The sequence below is a fragment of the Somniosus microcephalus genome, chromosome 8 (assembly GCF_052327205.1).
Source record: "Somniosus microcephalus isolate GS21.2 chromosome 8, FLI_Smic_1.0, whole genome shotgun sequence".
Classification (NCBI taxonomy): domain Eukaryota; kingdom Metazoa; phylum Chordata; class Chondrichthyes; order Squaliformes; family Somniosidae; genus Somniosus; species Somniosus microcephalus.
In genome coordinates, this window is record NC_140994.1 from 212,888,970 (window position 1) to 212,903,458 (window position 14,489).

Below are 14,489 nucleotides of genomic sequence, written 5' to 3' on the forward strand. Positions count from 1 at the left end.
AAGAACACCCCCCCCCCCCCAGACAAGGCGACCAAAACTGCACACAACACCCAAGGTGCGGTCCCACCAAGGCCCCGCACAACCGCAGCAAGACACCCCCGCCCCTGCACTCAAACCCTCCCGCTACGAATGCCAACATACCACCTGCCCTCCCAACCGCCCGCCGCACCCGCACGCCCACCCCCAGCGACCGGTGCACAAGGACACCCAGGCCCCGCCGCACCCCCCCCCCCCCCCCCAATCCACCGCCATCCAGACAACAATCTGCCTTCCTGCCCCCGACACCAAAGTGGACAACCCCGCACCCACCCACGCCACACTGCATCCGCCATGCCCCCGCCCAACCACCCAACCCGCCCAAACCACCCCGGAGCCTCCCGGCACCCCCCCCACAGCACGCACGCCCACCCAGCCCTGTGTCATCTGCAAACCTGGAGACACTACATCCAGCCCCCTCGTCCAGACCACCAACATACACTGTGAATAGCTGGGGCCCCAGGACCGATCCCCGCGACAGGGTACTGAATTTGGATGATCAGCCATGATCTCATTAAATGGCAGAGCAGGCTCGAGGGGCCGAATGGCCTACTCCTGCACCTATCTTCTATGTTTCCCCTCTTGGGTATTTTGCCCCGTCTAATTTTTACCTGGTGCCATCACTATTCCTCTGCCTTCCCACTCCTGCCGCTGGTCCAGGCTTGAATCCACTTTTATAACCATACGGCTACCCATAACATTTTGTATCGAAGCCTTTAAAATTCAGCGTTTTACAATTCATTTGGTGTTCTACATGGTGAGTCTTGTAGGCTGAACTAAAGTGCTATTGTGTCACATGATTTGAACCGATTTTATTTTGCTTTGTCTGAGGAATGCTGTACCTTTTTAGACTATAAAGTATTTCTACAAAGTTAGAAATATTGACTCCACTTGATTAATTAAAAGTCAAAACTCAGTTTAATATAATGAGTAATCCACTGTTAATTATGATGGACTAAGAGGGGTAGTGAGTGAAATAAGCCATGAGGCACAACTATGATCAGTAGCTAATTACACAGTTGGGTTTTTCTACAAATGTGAGTGGGTTTGGGCAGTGGTGTTTTAGGAATTTTTTAGCCCTTGAAGTCTAGTACGTGTATACTAGTGAACTAATCAGAGTAGATTAGTAAGTATTTTTGGCTTCTGTAAGACATCCACAATAAGTTGCTAAGAAACTGGGTATCTGACAATGCAATTATTTTTCTGCTTCACTTAATCTAGGCTTATGAGCCTATTATATTTATACTTTTCTCGAGTGAAGACTGTGCTCCGAGAGAGGGTGAGTGGGTCCCCAGGCTCTTCCATATTTTCTCGGGGCTGGATTACAGAGTGACATTAGTAGAGGCCAGTAAATAATTGCCGTGGTTGTATAATAACCTACAGTGCTGGGTGATCTAAAGTGGGATATATAAACAATCGGAGAAGAAAATTAAAGTTTGCCTCGGTTATTAATCCTTTCATACTTTTTTATTTTTGTGAAAATGGTGAAATCAGTGAATTTCTCCTGAATGACGTGCATGTTCCTCATTACAGGAATGATGGTACAGAATTTGGAGGCTCCGTTTATCAAAAAGTCAGTGAAAATCTTGAAACTGGCATTAATCTAGCTTGGACAGCTGGGAATAGTAATACCCGATTTGGTATTGCAGCAAAATACATGATTGATGATGATGCAACATGCTCGGTGAGTGTATACTGAATAATTTTTTTTTGGAGTACGTATATTTATATAATGGGGTGGAAGCACAATTCTAATGTATTTACAGTCCAAAGCATATCCCGCTGATAAAATAATACAAAGTTGACAGTTACTGTAATTTTTGGAGAATTGTTTTAGAAGGAATTTGTTTTTATTCAACAGATTAAAGTGAACAATTCGAGTTTGATTGGACTTGGATACTCTCAAACGCTGAAACCAGGTGAGCCACATTTAGTCTTAAACTAATGTAGTCTTGTTTAAAAATAACTTTGCAAGTATTCTAAAGTAATATTGATGATGGAAAATAGGATTTTGCAGTATTTTTTGCTCTCTCCGGAAAGTGCTTTCCATTGTGGATTTTTCCCCTCCTCCCTTCTTCTGAAAGCTATTGTACATGTAGGGCATTCCACAAGTCCTGGCATCCCTTTGGTACCCCCCAATCTTCATGTGTGAGTCTGCACCTTGTGTTTATCCTTGGAGACCCTACCCAAACCTGTGCTTAGTTGGCATCCGTCAACATTTTATATTAATAACCACTCCCATGAAATTCTGATAGCCAGTGACACTGATGCCACTTTATGTCCTCACTGCCACCCAGCTGAGATAACAATGCAAACTTGGGTTGTGCCTGAGGCCTCACTGGTCAGTTTGGCTCAGTACCACACCAAGCAGTGCATTTACATCCACTTAGCTATTGGGGATGCTGGTTTGTATTTTTGCAATTTTAAAATGTCATAATCCTCAGGGTCTAATAGGTAAGATCTAAGTCACCCAATCAGAAGATCCCAGGTTTGGTTGTCAGTCGAGCTCAGGATGGCAGCAGCTGGGGCTCTATAATTGGCTTCTGCACCTTAAGTGTCCAGGAAGAGAAAACATCAATTAGCGCTCCTGCCTTTAATTGATATCCAATGAACTCTGTTGTGTATGGACTGCCAAATAATCTGCTGATAGTTCCTGTCACATGTAAAAGCTGTCTATCTTGACGAGGTAGTGGTGGGCTACTGGTAAATCTGAATTGTACACTAGCAAGAATCAGTGCCTCCAGCAGAGAGGACAAATGGGAGGAGTGAGGTGAGAATGTTATGTTGATTCTTTGTTTTTAAAAGAAGTTGGATGAATGTGTTGTTCAGAATAGAATTGAAAGTTCTGGGATACTATAATTTCGGTTCTTCTTAGGCCATTGAACCATCTGTGAAATATAACTAATAATATGAGTTGTAATAATGAGGATTGTAATGTTAGTTTGAATCCTGAAGTTATTTTTTTGGATCACCTTCAGTATTCAGGGAGAAATTCCAGAATTTGCTCCTTTTTGCTCATTCTCCTCTCTTGAGAGATTAAATAAGTTTGGGAATGTTTTTGATGGTGCAAATTGTACATGGCCCATTGTACGAGTGGGATCAATAAGCTAGGTAGCTTTTCTCATTCAATTCATTCTAGTGTTCTTCTCTGCAACTCTAACTTCAAGTCTCCTACTTTTGGCTCCTTTACTCGATCCTCGATTTTAAATAGTCACAGGGTACATCTGTGGATATTTCCACTGATCAATGCTTATCCTTCTCAGCCTGCTAATAAGTACAAAGCAAAAATATTTTACTTTGGAAGTGGGTGGAGGTTACATTCTGTACATTATAGGGAATGTAGGACCTGAGATGTTATTTAACAGAAGGTTGTAAAGGTGCAGCAATAATACTGGAGTTTACCTGGGTTTAAAGGAATTCTCAATTACAGAAGCAAAACCAATTGGTATCAACCCAATTCTTATTATCTGTGGGATTTGTACTGATCATTTTGTGAATATGCTTATTTGGATAAAAATTCATTATCCACATTGTATGTTTTTTTTTGATGAGTGGTGTATGCAATCAGTATTATGTGGCTTATCATTTTCCTCCTTAGGTATTAAGTTAAACCTGTCCGCGCTGCTGGATGGCAAGAATATTAATGCTGGTGGTCATAAACTCGGCCTTGGATTCGAATTTGAAGCATAATCCCGGAAATGGGGAAAACCTACAATCAGTAAATCCCAAATATTTTCCAGTGTAACGACCCGAAGAATCTGGTGTTCAATTTTTTGTTGAGCCATGTGTCCAAACAATGTTGTAAAATCGAATTGTGTTCTCCGGATATTATCCTTTGAAGAACAGAATGCATTATCAAAACATGTCATTACGACTATTTATTGTATCCCTTAGACACTTGAAATTCACCTATACATGTCTTTTTTTTTCCTGGTGAAGACTGGTTGTATGTGGCGTAAAAACAAAATTACACACTTTATTACTGTTGGTTGAAATTGTGGTCCCTAACCCCTGCACCTTCTGAAAAGGTTGATGCGACACAGCCATATGGAGAGATTTGTATGTTTCCAGCTGGTATTTGTGATGGTTGGGCTTAATAGAAAGTAAAAAAAAAAAACACACAAAAGAAATTTTAGTGTACCGTCTTTTTGAAAATTTCCCTGTTGTGCAGTTCTTGGCTTGAAATAAATATTGTCTTCCATGTTCTGGGCCTGAAGTTAAGGGAAATTATGTAGTCTAATTTGACCAGTTTATCAGCCCTGAATAGAGGTGTATTTAACATTACCTTGTGACTGGTGGTCTTACTGAAGTCTACAAAAGAAACTACTACCGTTGACATTCAGTATGTAAAAAATGGTGGAGGACCCATCTACAGGTATCGGCCATATTCATTTAGCTTGAACATGCCTTTAATTTCCTGGATCTTTTAAACACTAGGTCAAAAGTTCCTCATTCCTGCAGAAGTGCAGTGGAGAGGACAGGAGTGACCTCCACTCCCCAGCCTACCCCAAGTATCCAAGGCCAGAGCAAAGTCAATGTGGGTGCATCTTGGGCACTCGCCGGGGGAGCAATACTGGCAAGCCACTCACTGGTAGGCCAGAGCCACTGGCACATCAGTTTATTTCTGTACCAGTCAACCTCTCTTATAAGGGCCAATATTGATTACACTGTTGGCCTTCTGGGATGGGGGGTACTTCCAACCGATCAAAGGACCTGTGTCAAAGTTTTTAAACAATAGAGAGGCTGAGACTGAGGAAATTCCCAGTATGGGAATTCCTGGCCTCACCCTTTCTGATGTTGGAGGCCATACTTGGGGCGGATGGAATTTACACCCGTCCAGAGCTTTTATAAATTTGATGCAAGAGGGGTTCTGCATGGAGACTCCGCTGTCTTCAGTTTGCATCACAGGAGTGGTGTTGAAGTAGAGGAATTTTGGCCCCTGCATACCTTTTGGCTAAATCTACTTTCTTGCTCCAAAAAACACAGGTCAGTGTAATCTGGGGTTATCCTTATCTGAAGTTATCTGTTCCTTTAGTTGTAGTTGAAATATTTACAATATTTGTAATCTGTATGCAAAGATTATTTTAATCAGACATGAAAATGTGAAAAGAAGTACTGTAATGAATTCACATGCATGTGTGTCTGCATTTCATTTTAGCAGAAGCAGTTCTTTTAAAACTAGGTACTTTAAAGCAAAGTCTTAATTTTGTTGCCCATCTCATTGATGCAACATATGTGGAGATCACTCCAATACACTACATTTTCCCCCCACCAACCCCAGGTGTATAATTTTACAATTTACAAAAGTTTCTTCTGTGACAGCTCCATGTGCTTAAATATTGATCATCTCTGAATTCATTACTCTGGGACTGGAAGAAGGTATTACATACGTCCGAATAGTTTTCATACAGTGGCTGACCTAAACTATGTAAGAACATTTCCCTTATTACACAAGTTAAAACTGTCATGAATGGTTCCAAATGAGTTTTCTTTGGAATGGGCAAGTTAAATTCCAAAATTGCTTTGCTACACGTTAACTTAATTTCTTTTTTGCAGCACTGTTTGGAAAAAAAACCTGTCATAATTCTCATGATAAAACCGTTTAAAATGGCATGCAGTCTTTGTATGGAAACCATTTGAGTTACTGTGTCAGTCCCATTGTAATGTATAATCTAGAGATAATGACTAACTCTGGTTCTTTGCTTAAAGTCTTATGCTTTCCATTTTCTATTGGTATAATTGTGGTAATTTTTTAGGCTTTGAATTTCTGTGGTGGTGTGCAGCCAAAAAATATATTAAAATTCAGCTAAGTTAAAACTGTATAGCAGGCAGTTGGAAGTGCTTTAGCTCAAATAATGTGGTATTGAACATCCTTTCTCTCCAGTAAGTAGAGAATTTCCCATAAGGTACCCGATAGATTAAATTTTTCAATTAATCTGCATATTTAGCTTATTGAATGATAATTCCCTCTTCTGTGAGTAAAGTAACGATCTATAACCGTACATTATTTCAGATCCTTCTGTGTATGATCTTTAGTAACTCCTTCCCACGCTACAACTGTTAAGATTTCCAAATAATGTAAAAAAGCAAAATAATGCAGATGCAGGAAATCTAAAATCTAAAATAGAAAATGCTGCAAGCACTCAACAGTTCAGGCAGCATCTGTAAAAAGAGGACGGCTGGGTTAATATTTGAGACGCATGACCGGTTCAGATGCTGCCTGACCTGTTGAGTGTTTCCAGCATTTACTGTTTTTATTCCAAATAACAGTTATCCTAAAGCTGTTTAAAATAACATGGGTATAAATGTAGAATTTCATAAATCGGAATGATAATGTCACTTTTGAACATTATTGGCTAGATTTCAGGAGATGATAAAGTGCACATTTATTCCTTTCAGCAATTAGGCCTACCGATTTTAGGGTCTGACCCGATGAAACCCAATAATTGCCCCAAAAGGTGAATTGCTAAACCTTTCCTGTCTCTCAAATCTTATAATTTAGGTTCAAGGATTTGTATTTTGTGATAATATTCCTGCCTCTTGCCATAAATGAGTAGGGTGATTCATGGCACGTGGTATAGCCCCTCCCTTTTGCAAAAAATACATTTCATTTAAATACATTCAAAAATTAATTGCCCACAGTTTTATTGAGTAGACTGCTTCTTCACTTGAGTTCCCAATTAAACCCTAAGTTTTCTCAACATATTTTGCTCCTAAAAAGCACATTGTTGCTTGTAGCTTAATTTACACATTTTTAAACCTGAAATTCAGGAATAAAATAAAACCATACAAATCAGATAGACAATCTGAGAGCCTCCTAACAATGGTATTTTATTGATTTTCTGTTCCTGTCGTCCGATGTCTCTAAGTGAGGTCATCTGACGTTGTGCTTTGGCATGCCCTTTTTGTTTCTGTAATTTATCTGTGCATTGTTAATTCTTGTTGTTTAAAGTCTATCTAATGAGTCAGGGAAAAGTTGCACCTCAGTGCCACAGGTCTAAACCTGACTTGATCCATAAGTGGGTGAGGTTCACATTTACCTGGTTCTGACTTGCTTTGTTTTATTTCACATCAATTTTCCACAAAAAAAAGAGTGGTGAATTGTATATTACCATACAGTGTTATACCCAACACTACAGGAAACTTTGTGTTATCCAGAGGCTAAATGTCCGGCAAGCTCGAGCCACCGGCAAAAATCAGGAGCCGTTTCGTTAGGTTTTTTTTCTTTTCGTTGCTTTTTTTCTCAACAGTCAAGCTCTGCAAGGTCTCGCTGAAGCAGTTGCTAAGCTACAGAGAGTACGGCCGACTGTTTAGAAGCTGTGGGTTTGTTGCCAGATACGGAGCTCCTCCGTATGTTTCAACATTAGCGCTGGTTTGTCCGGCAGTTTTGAGGGAACGGCAACAGCTCGGTCCCGTCGGTGCCGGATAGCACAAAGTTTCCTGTAGCATGTGTATGCTTTCTATGGGAGTGCTGCAGTACCTCTGGAAGATGCTGCACAAATACTGGCTCCTCCATCAATACTGGTTGCTGACCACTCAAATATCTTCTTGTGGTCATGCAATCAATTTTATAGAAACGAGCCATACACTAAGATGTAACTGAATTATCAGCTTTTGTACAGCATGTATTTCATCCCAGTGTCATTCTGGCAATTGCAGTATTTGAGGAAAGGTTTAAATTCTAATGCAAAAATAGAACTAAAGGTTGTAACGGGAGTGTTATCTTTGTTACAATTTCTGATGCACAACTGCTAACATATTGGAAAATACAATAAATCTTCTTTTGTGTGCAATTGAACTGTTTCCTTTTTCTAAAAACTTTTTTTCTCTCCCTCTCATGAACCCATTGATTTGCTTGCCCTCTTGTGCATTTGTGTTAACCTAGACTGTGAGCATCAGCAAGCTATTTGATCATAATCTGATGCATTTTCTCACAAGGGATTTTGATGATGATTGGGAGCAAGAATTCAGACTTTCTTTCCCTCCTTGCTTGCCCAGTGACATTGATTCCAAATAGTTCTGCCCCTACTGCTACCCAAGGTAAGATCAACTGATCTGTATGGCTCAGTATCACAACCATGGGCTGCATTTACTCACATTATCAAAGCCAGTAACTTAAATGACGAGTCCTTCCTTATTTTTATAATAGTTTATTTCACTGCTTGTTTTCAAATCCCTCCACGGCTTTGCTCCTCCCTATCTCTGTAACCTCCTAAACCCTACAACCTGCCGAAATCTCTGCTTTCCTCCAATTCTGGCATCTTGCGCATCCTTGATTTTCATTGCTCCACCATTGGTGGATGTGCTTTCTGTTACCTAGGCCCTAAGCTCTGGAATTCCCTCCCTAAACTTCAAACTGCTGCATACTTACTGTCACAGCTGGATATGCTAATTTAGTGTAGACCATGGATCATACCTCAGGTCTTCCTTGTTGGTGTGGCTCACCTACATAAGAACATAAGATATAGGAGCAGGAGTAAGCTATTCGGCCCTTTGAGCCTGCTCCGCCATTCAATAAGATCATGGCTGATTTTCTACCTCCACTCCAATTTCCTGCACTATCCCCATATTCCTCAATTCCCTTGATTACCTCACTGAGTCATTAAAGCACCCTGGCATAGAGGGTTAGCACATTCTCCTCTCACCTCTGGCATTGAGTTTAGATCTGTTCCAGACTGATGGAATGAAAGTTTTGGCACTTACTAGCTGGAAGGATGCTATATGAAATGAGTTGGGGCAGTCTCTACTAGGCATGGATACACAGCACAAAATGACTACAATTTGGCATTGACGATCTCTCACTTTGAAGCAGGTCGTTTAATTATTCTGAAATAACAACAGAAAATGCTGGAAATACTCAGCAGGCCAGGCAGCATCCATGGAGAGAGAAACAGAGTTAATGTTTCAGGTCTGGGACCCTTTTCATCAGAACTAATCAGTCTAATTATTCTGTTGGGTGTGTTTGGGGGCATGTCCTGGAGGTAAAAATACTGGGAGTCTTCCTCAAAATGTTTGCCAAACTCCTTTTGAAGGTTGGGTCGGGGGGGGCAGGAAAGCCATCCATCACTTTAATCACACTCGAGTGATATGATGCAGTTTATATCATTGTCTTGTGTGTTTGCTAACTTTTTTGCTTAAAAGTACTTTTTCATTGAGATATGTCTAGATGTGATAGCAGTCGAATGCATTATTGTATTACAAAGTACATTTAAGACAGCTAGGCCTAGAAACTGGATAAGGCCCAAAAATGGGCAGGGGCCTCGACCAGCACTATTTGCCTGCTCCCATTCAAAGTGGTGCGGGCAGCACGCAAAATTTGTGCTGCCTGCTCATTTACATGATTGCAGTGCTCATCTCCACACTAAACGCACTGCTGATTGGCTTAGTGCTTAACGGGGATCCCAGTATCGGATGCAGTCTACCGGCTAGTAAAATTTGGCCTAGGCACGCTCCACTACTTAAAGGGGAGGTGCTTTGTTGCAGAAGTGCCTCATTGTCAGCTGAGAAGAAGGAATGGCGCAACAGTCTAGAGAAAGGGTGAGATGGTTCTCGCATGCCACACTGCAGGCCTTGGTCCTGGGGGTACAAACGCGGCGGGCTGCCCTTTACCTACCTGCATGGGGGCAAGAGGCCTTCAAAGATCATCGGCGGAAGGATTTGGAAGGAGATCGCATGATCCGTAATGGTGACGAGAGTTGTCCCCAGGACCTGGATCCAGTGCTGCAAAAAGTTTAATGACCTCACACGGTTGGTCAAGGTGAGTGAAGGCTTCAGAAAATGCCATATCCCACCATCTGCACCACAAGCCTCATGCACTGCCCAATGCACCACACCCCCATCACTCACCTACCAACAATCTCTAGCTATCACCATTCATACCTCACAATCATGGTTTCACTTCAGCCTCACACACTTGCCACTGTTGCAACACTCGCCCAAATCTCACACCTTGCACACACAGACAGCTATTCAACCATCACCTAAACACATTGCACTGCACTCACTGACACACTTCCCTTTGTCTTGCAGTTCAAGGTGGCACACAACAGTTGCAAGCAACAACAGACGGGAGGCAGCCAAGCGAGGATTCACACTGACGGACCTGGAGGAATCAGTGTTCCAAATTATTGGAGGGGCTGAGACGGAGTCCATGGCGAGCGGAGAAGTTGAAAGCATTGTTGATGATGGTAAAGTCATACCTAATCCTCCTCCTCACATCCCACTTCACCCTCCTCTCACAAACTCTTCTCACTTACAAGCTGCTGATGGTGTATGCTTGAATATCTTACTTTCCCCCTCTTCCCTCACCACAACCCGACCCTTGTGGCTTTCTGCTTTCAGATACCCAAGGACTGCTACCAGCATAGCCTGTCTGTGAACATCATGAAGACACTGATGGAGGAGGAGGAGAAGAAGAAGAGACACCAACACTAGAGACACTGGTAATGCATCTGACACTCGCAGACACCAGCTCAGAAAATGGCACTGCCTGGACTTAAGCATAGTATAGAGGCGGAATCTACATGTGTTGAGTCACCAGGCATGAGTGAGCTGCAGCCAGGCCAGGGGGAAAAGGGTAGCTTGGGAGCCAGCTCCCCGGAGGGTGGGTTCGAGCATGAGTTCTGCTCCGCAGGACTCATGATGATCTCAATGGGACGGCCTTCAGAAGAAGGGTGATGGCATGCACATGGAAATGCTAGGTGCAATGGCAAGCCTACCAGACAGCCTCTTAGCAGTGTCAAAGAGAATGGAAGAGTCTGGCTCCAACATTGCACAGGGCTTTGAGCCCATAATTTCCAGGATGGAAATGATGGACAACTCCAGGAGAGACCTCGTGGACCTACAGATTATGATGGGCGATCTCACAGCTTCCATTGCAGCACAGGCAGAAGCGACCCAATGTCTCACTGCTGCAGTGGAAGCGCAGACTGCTCTCCTGCAGTCTCGGTCTGCTGCCACGAGTGTCGAAAGGGGCTTGCAGGGTGTCTCCGCAGTCCAGCAATCTGTGCTCCAACAGATTGCTAGGAATGCTGAGGCACTGCCCCGGAGGAGTGGCAATGGGCCTGTGGAGCAACAACCTGCTGTCCTCTCAGGATGACAGCATTTGTCCTCCCACCACTGCCACTCCGCCAGTCCCCTTGCTGCTGCATGCCAGCTAGCCAGCCCAGATTGTTGCCACCCATGCAGAGGTGGTCCAGTCTATAGCCGGTCCTTCTAGGTCCAGAGCTGCTTGAGGTCGTCCTGCAAGGCCCTCTGTAGTCTCCCCCACTGAAACTCAGCAGCCTTCCACCAGCCATGCTGCAGCCACTGGGGGAGCACTAGACTAGGAAAAGGCACACGAAAGACCGACACTAAGGGAATGCACAAGGGTGAATAGTTGATATTGTCATTTTGATTTGAATTTGATAAATTTCTGAATTATGTTTGAAATGTGTGTTTTGTGGTGGCTCTCATTTCAGCTTTGTGCCCACGAGGTCGCTGTGATGTTCCGTGACAGGAATTGTATGATGGGGAAGTGGGAAGCAACGGGGATCTGGGGTTTCATTCACTGGAATCAGAGTCTGATGAGGTGCTCACGGACAGCCTGTCCGGAACGGGGATGTGCTGCCTGCCTCCTCTCTCTCTTCTTCCTCCTCCTCCTCCTGAGGTGGTCCCAGAACCTGAGGTGGTCCTGGAACCCCTGGTGGCGAGGGCTGCACCTTCATGATGGCCCAATTGTGGAGTATGCAGCAGACCACCACAAAATGGGACAACCACTCTGGCGTGTACTGGAGGGCTCCTCCCGAATGGTCAAGGCAGCGGAACCATTGCTTGAGCACCCCGATGATCTGCTCGATGACGTTCCTTGTGGTAGCATGGCTGTCATTGAGTGCTGGCCACGAGTGGTGGGGTTGAGGAGGGGAGTCATCGGCCAGGTGAAGCGCGGATAGCCCCCGTCTCCAAGCAGCCGCTCTTGGGTTTGACGTGCTGGCTGGAAGGTTGCTGACACACCAGACTGACGCAGGATGAAGGCATCATGACCGCTGCCCGGATAGTGGGCATTAACCATCATGATGTGATGGGCGTGGTCGTACAACAACTGCACATTAAGTGAACGGTAGCCTTTGCGGTTACAGAACATCTCAGCATTGTTGCATGGTGCCCACAATTCCATGCGGGTGCAATCGATGATGCCCTGCACCACGGGGAAGCCCACTATCCTGGCAAAGCCACATGCGCGCTCGTCCTGCTTCTCTCTTCAGAGAGAAGACAATGAAGTCCCTTTTCCTGGAGTAGATAGCCTCTGTGACTTCCCGGATCCAGTGATGGGTGACAAACTGGGAGATGTTAGCTGTGCCTCCTGCTGCAGACTGGAAGGATCTAGTGGTGAAAAAATTGAGGGCCATGGTGACCTTGAAGGTCACTGGGAGAGCCGTCGTCTCTCTGCTCTGAGGTTGCAGGTCTGGTTGCAGGAGATGGCAGAGTTCTGTGACCACCTCCTTGGTGAATCTCCTAATACACTGCTCCTGGCTTAAGTGCAGGTGCGAGAAGTGCTCTTTGAAGACCCTAGGTGGGTAAGGCCTCCTGCTGAGAGCCGCCCTCCTCCCTCTGTGAGCATCTTGTCCTCTTCTTCGCTGCCTCCGCTCCATCTCCCTATCATACTCGAGCACGAAGGGGACTACAAGTAGAGGCCCTATGACCGGGAGTGATTATTTTGAGTAGAAGCCTTTAAATGAGAAGCAAGGCATTCTATACTTGCAGCAACGCTCCCTGTGAGGTCAGTAAATTTAAACAAGTTTAGAAAACTCCAAACGGTTGCAGAAACTTGGACAGAGCCAGTAGAACTGAAAAAACATGTCATCTGCAAGTTGTTGATCCCTTCAAATAGTGCCGCTGGGGGCTCCTTCCTGCTGCTGAATGCTTGTCAGCAGGTTGTGATTAAGAGGGCATTAAAAGGAGTGGCGACATCCAACATGGCAGTTCGTGCATCAAATCAACGTTGCACACTCATTGATGTTACGATCTGCCTAATCTAATTATCTGGAGCGAACACTGGCAGCGACAGCGCGACCAACCTCCCCAAAATGGCGGCCGCCACCACGGTACCCACCGGAAGCGAGTCGGCCGCCATTTTTTCATCAAAGTAGGCCTTAATGGCTGGCGCTAAACCCCCCGAATTTTAGGCCCCAGTGTTAGTGAAATACTATTGCAAATTTTAGCTTGAACTGATCAAAATGCTGAGATCAAAACAGCAGTTTGCAATTCCCTTTCCAAAATGGTGACTCCATGTACCATACTTGAAGTTTTAAATTTGTTAGCTGGATTGTCTTTCTAAAACGGATACAATTGTAGTTTTTTATTTTTTTTCTCCACATTACTGAGATAACATAATGTATATTATTTTATGTTTTTTAAAATGTTTTACAAATCAATACAGAAGGTGACCATATCTAAAACAAAGGTAGTGATTATTTAGTGGACTTTCTTGGTTTTGTCAGTGTCAGCTGTGGCTCGGTTGCTCGCACACTCGCCTCTGAGTCAGAAGGTTGTGGGTTCATGAAGCTAGGCTGACACTCCAGTGCAGTGCCGAGGGAGTGCTGCACTGTCGGAGGTGCCATCTTTTGGATAAGACGTTAAACCGAGGCCCGGTCTGCGCTCTCAGGTGGACGTAAAAGATCCCATGGCACTATTTCGAAGAAGAGTAGGGGAGTTATTCCCGGTGTCCTGGCCAATATTTATCACTCAACCAACATAACAAAAACAGATTATCTGGTCATTATCACAGTGCTGTTTGTGGGACCTTGCATTGACTGCTGCGTTTCCCACATTACAACAGTGACTCCACTTCAAAAGTACTTAATTGACTGTAAAGCGCTTTGAGACGTCTGGTGGTCATGAAAGGCGCTATATAAATGCTCATGTTACCTTCCTTAGAATCATAGAATGATTACAGCACATGAGGCCATTCGGCAGATCAAATATATAACACTCCTTTAGGGTGAAAGGTTGCATTGGAGCTTATTTTGGAGAGAAAAAATCATTTAAAACTTCAAGTGTGGAAGGGGAAACCAGGAAGGTTGTCACCATCTTGATGTAATTTCAAATCTCTTGGTTCTGATGACCTTAGTATTTTGATCATATGCTTAAGCAATGTTATGACGATTCAGTGATGCAGTAATGTTTTGGGGACCCATGAATAATCTATTGGATACACCCTCTCCAGTGTCTCTATATCCTTTTATAATAATCCGCGTCATAACTATTCCCACCTCCGTACCATCGCCCGTCTCCACCCCGCCACAGCTTATCTGCTGCTGAAACCCTCATCCATGCCTTTGTTATCTCTAGACTTCACTATTTCAATGCACTCCTGGCTGGCCTCCCACATTCTACCCTACGTAAACTTGAGGTCATCCAAAACTCAGCTGCCCGTATTCTAGCTCACACCAAGTCCCGCTCACCCATCACCCCTG

At 44.0% G+C, this 14,489-nt stretch overlaps 1 protein-coding gene across 1 annotated transcript in view; it reads left to right on the forward strand.

The window, feature by feature from the left end:
- Positions 1 to 7,829, forward strand: part of vdac1 (voltage-dependent anion channel 1) — a 30,240-nt gene extending 22,411 nt beyond the window's left edge. Inside the window, exons 7-9 of the mRNA XM_085995695.1 lie at positions 1,570 to 1,720; positions 1,898 to 1,955; positions 3,635 to 7,829. Of these exons, the coding sequence (XP_085851821.1) occupies positions 1,570 to 1,720; positions 1,898 to 1,955; positions 3,635 to 3,726 (301 nt within the window). The 3' untranslated portion in view covers positions 3,727 to 7,829. The remainder of the gene's footprint in view (positions 1 to 1,569; positions 1,721 to 1,897; positions 1,956 to 3,634) is intronic.
- The last annotated feature ends 6,660 nt before the right edge of the window (positions 7,830 to 14,489 follow it).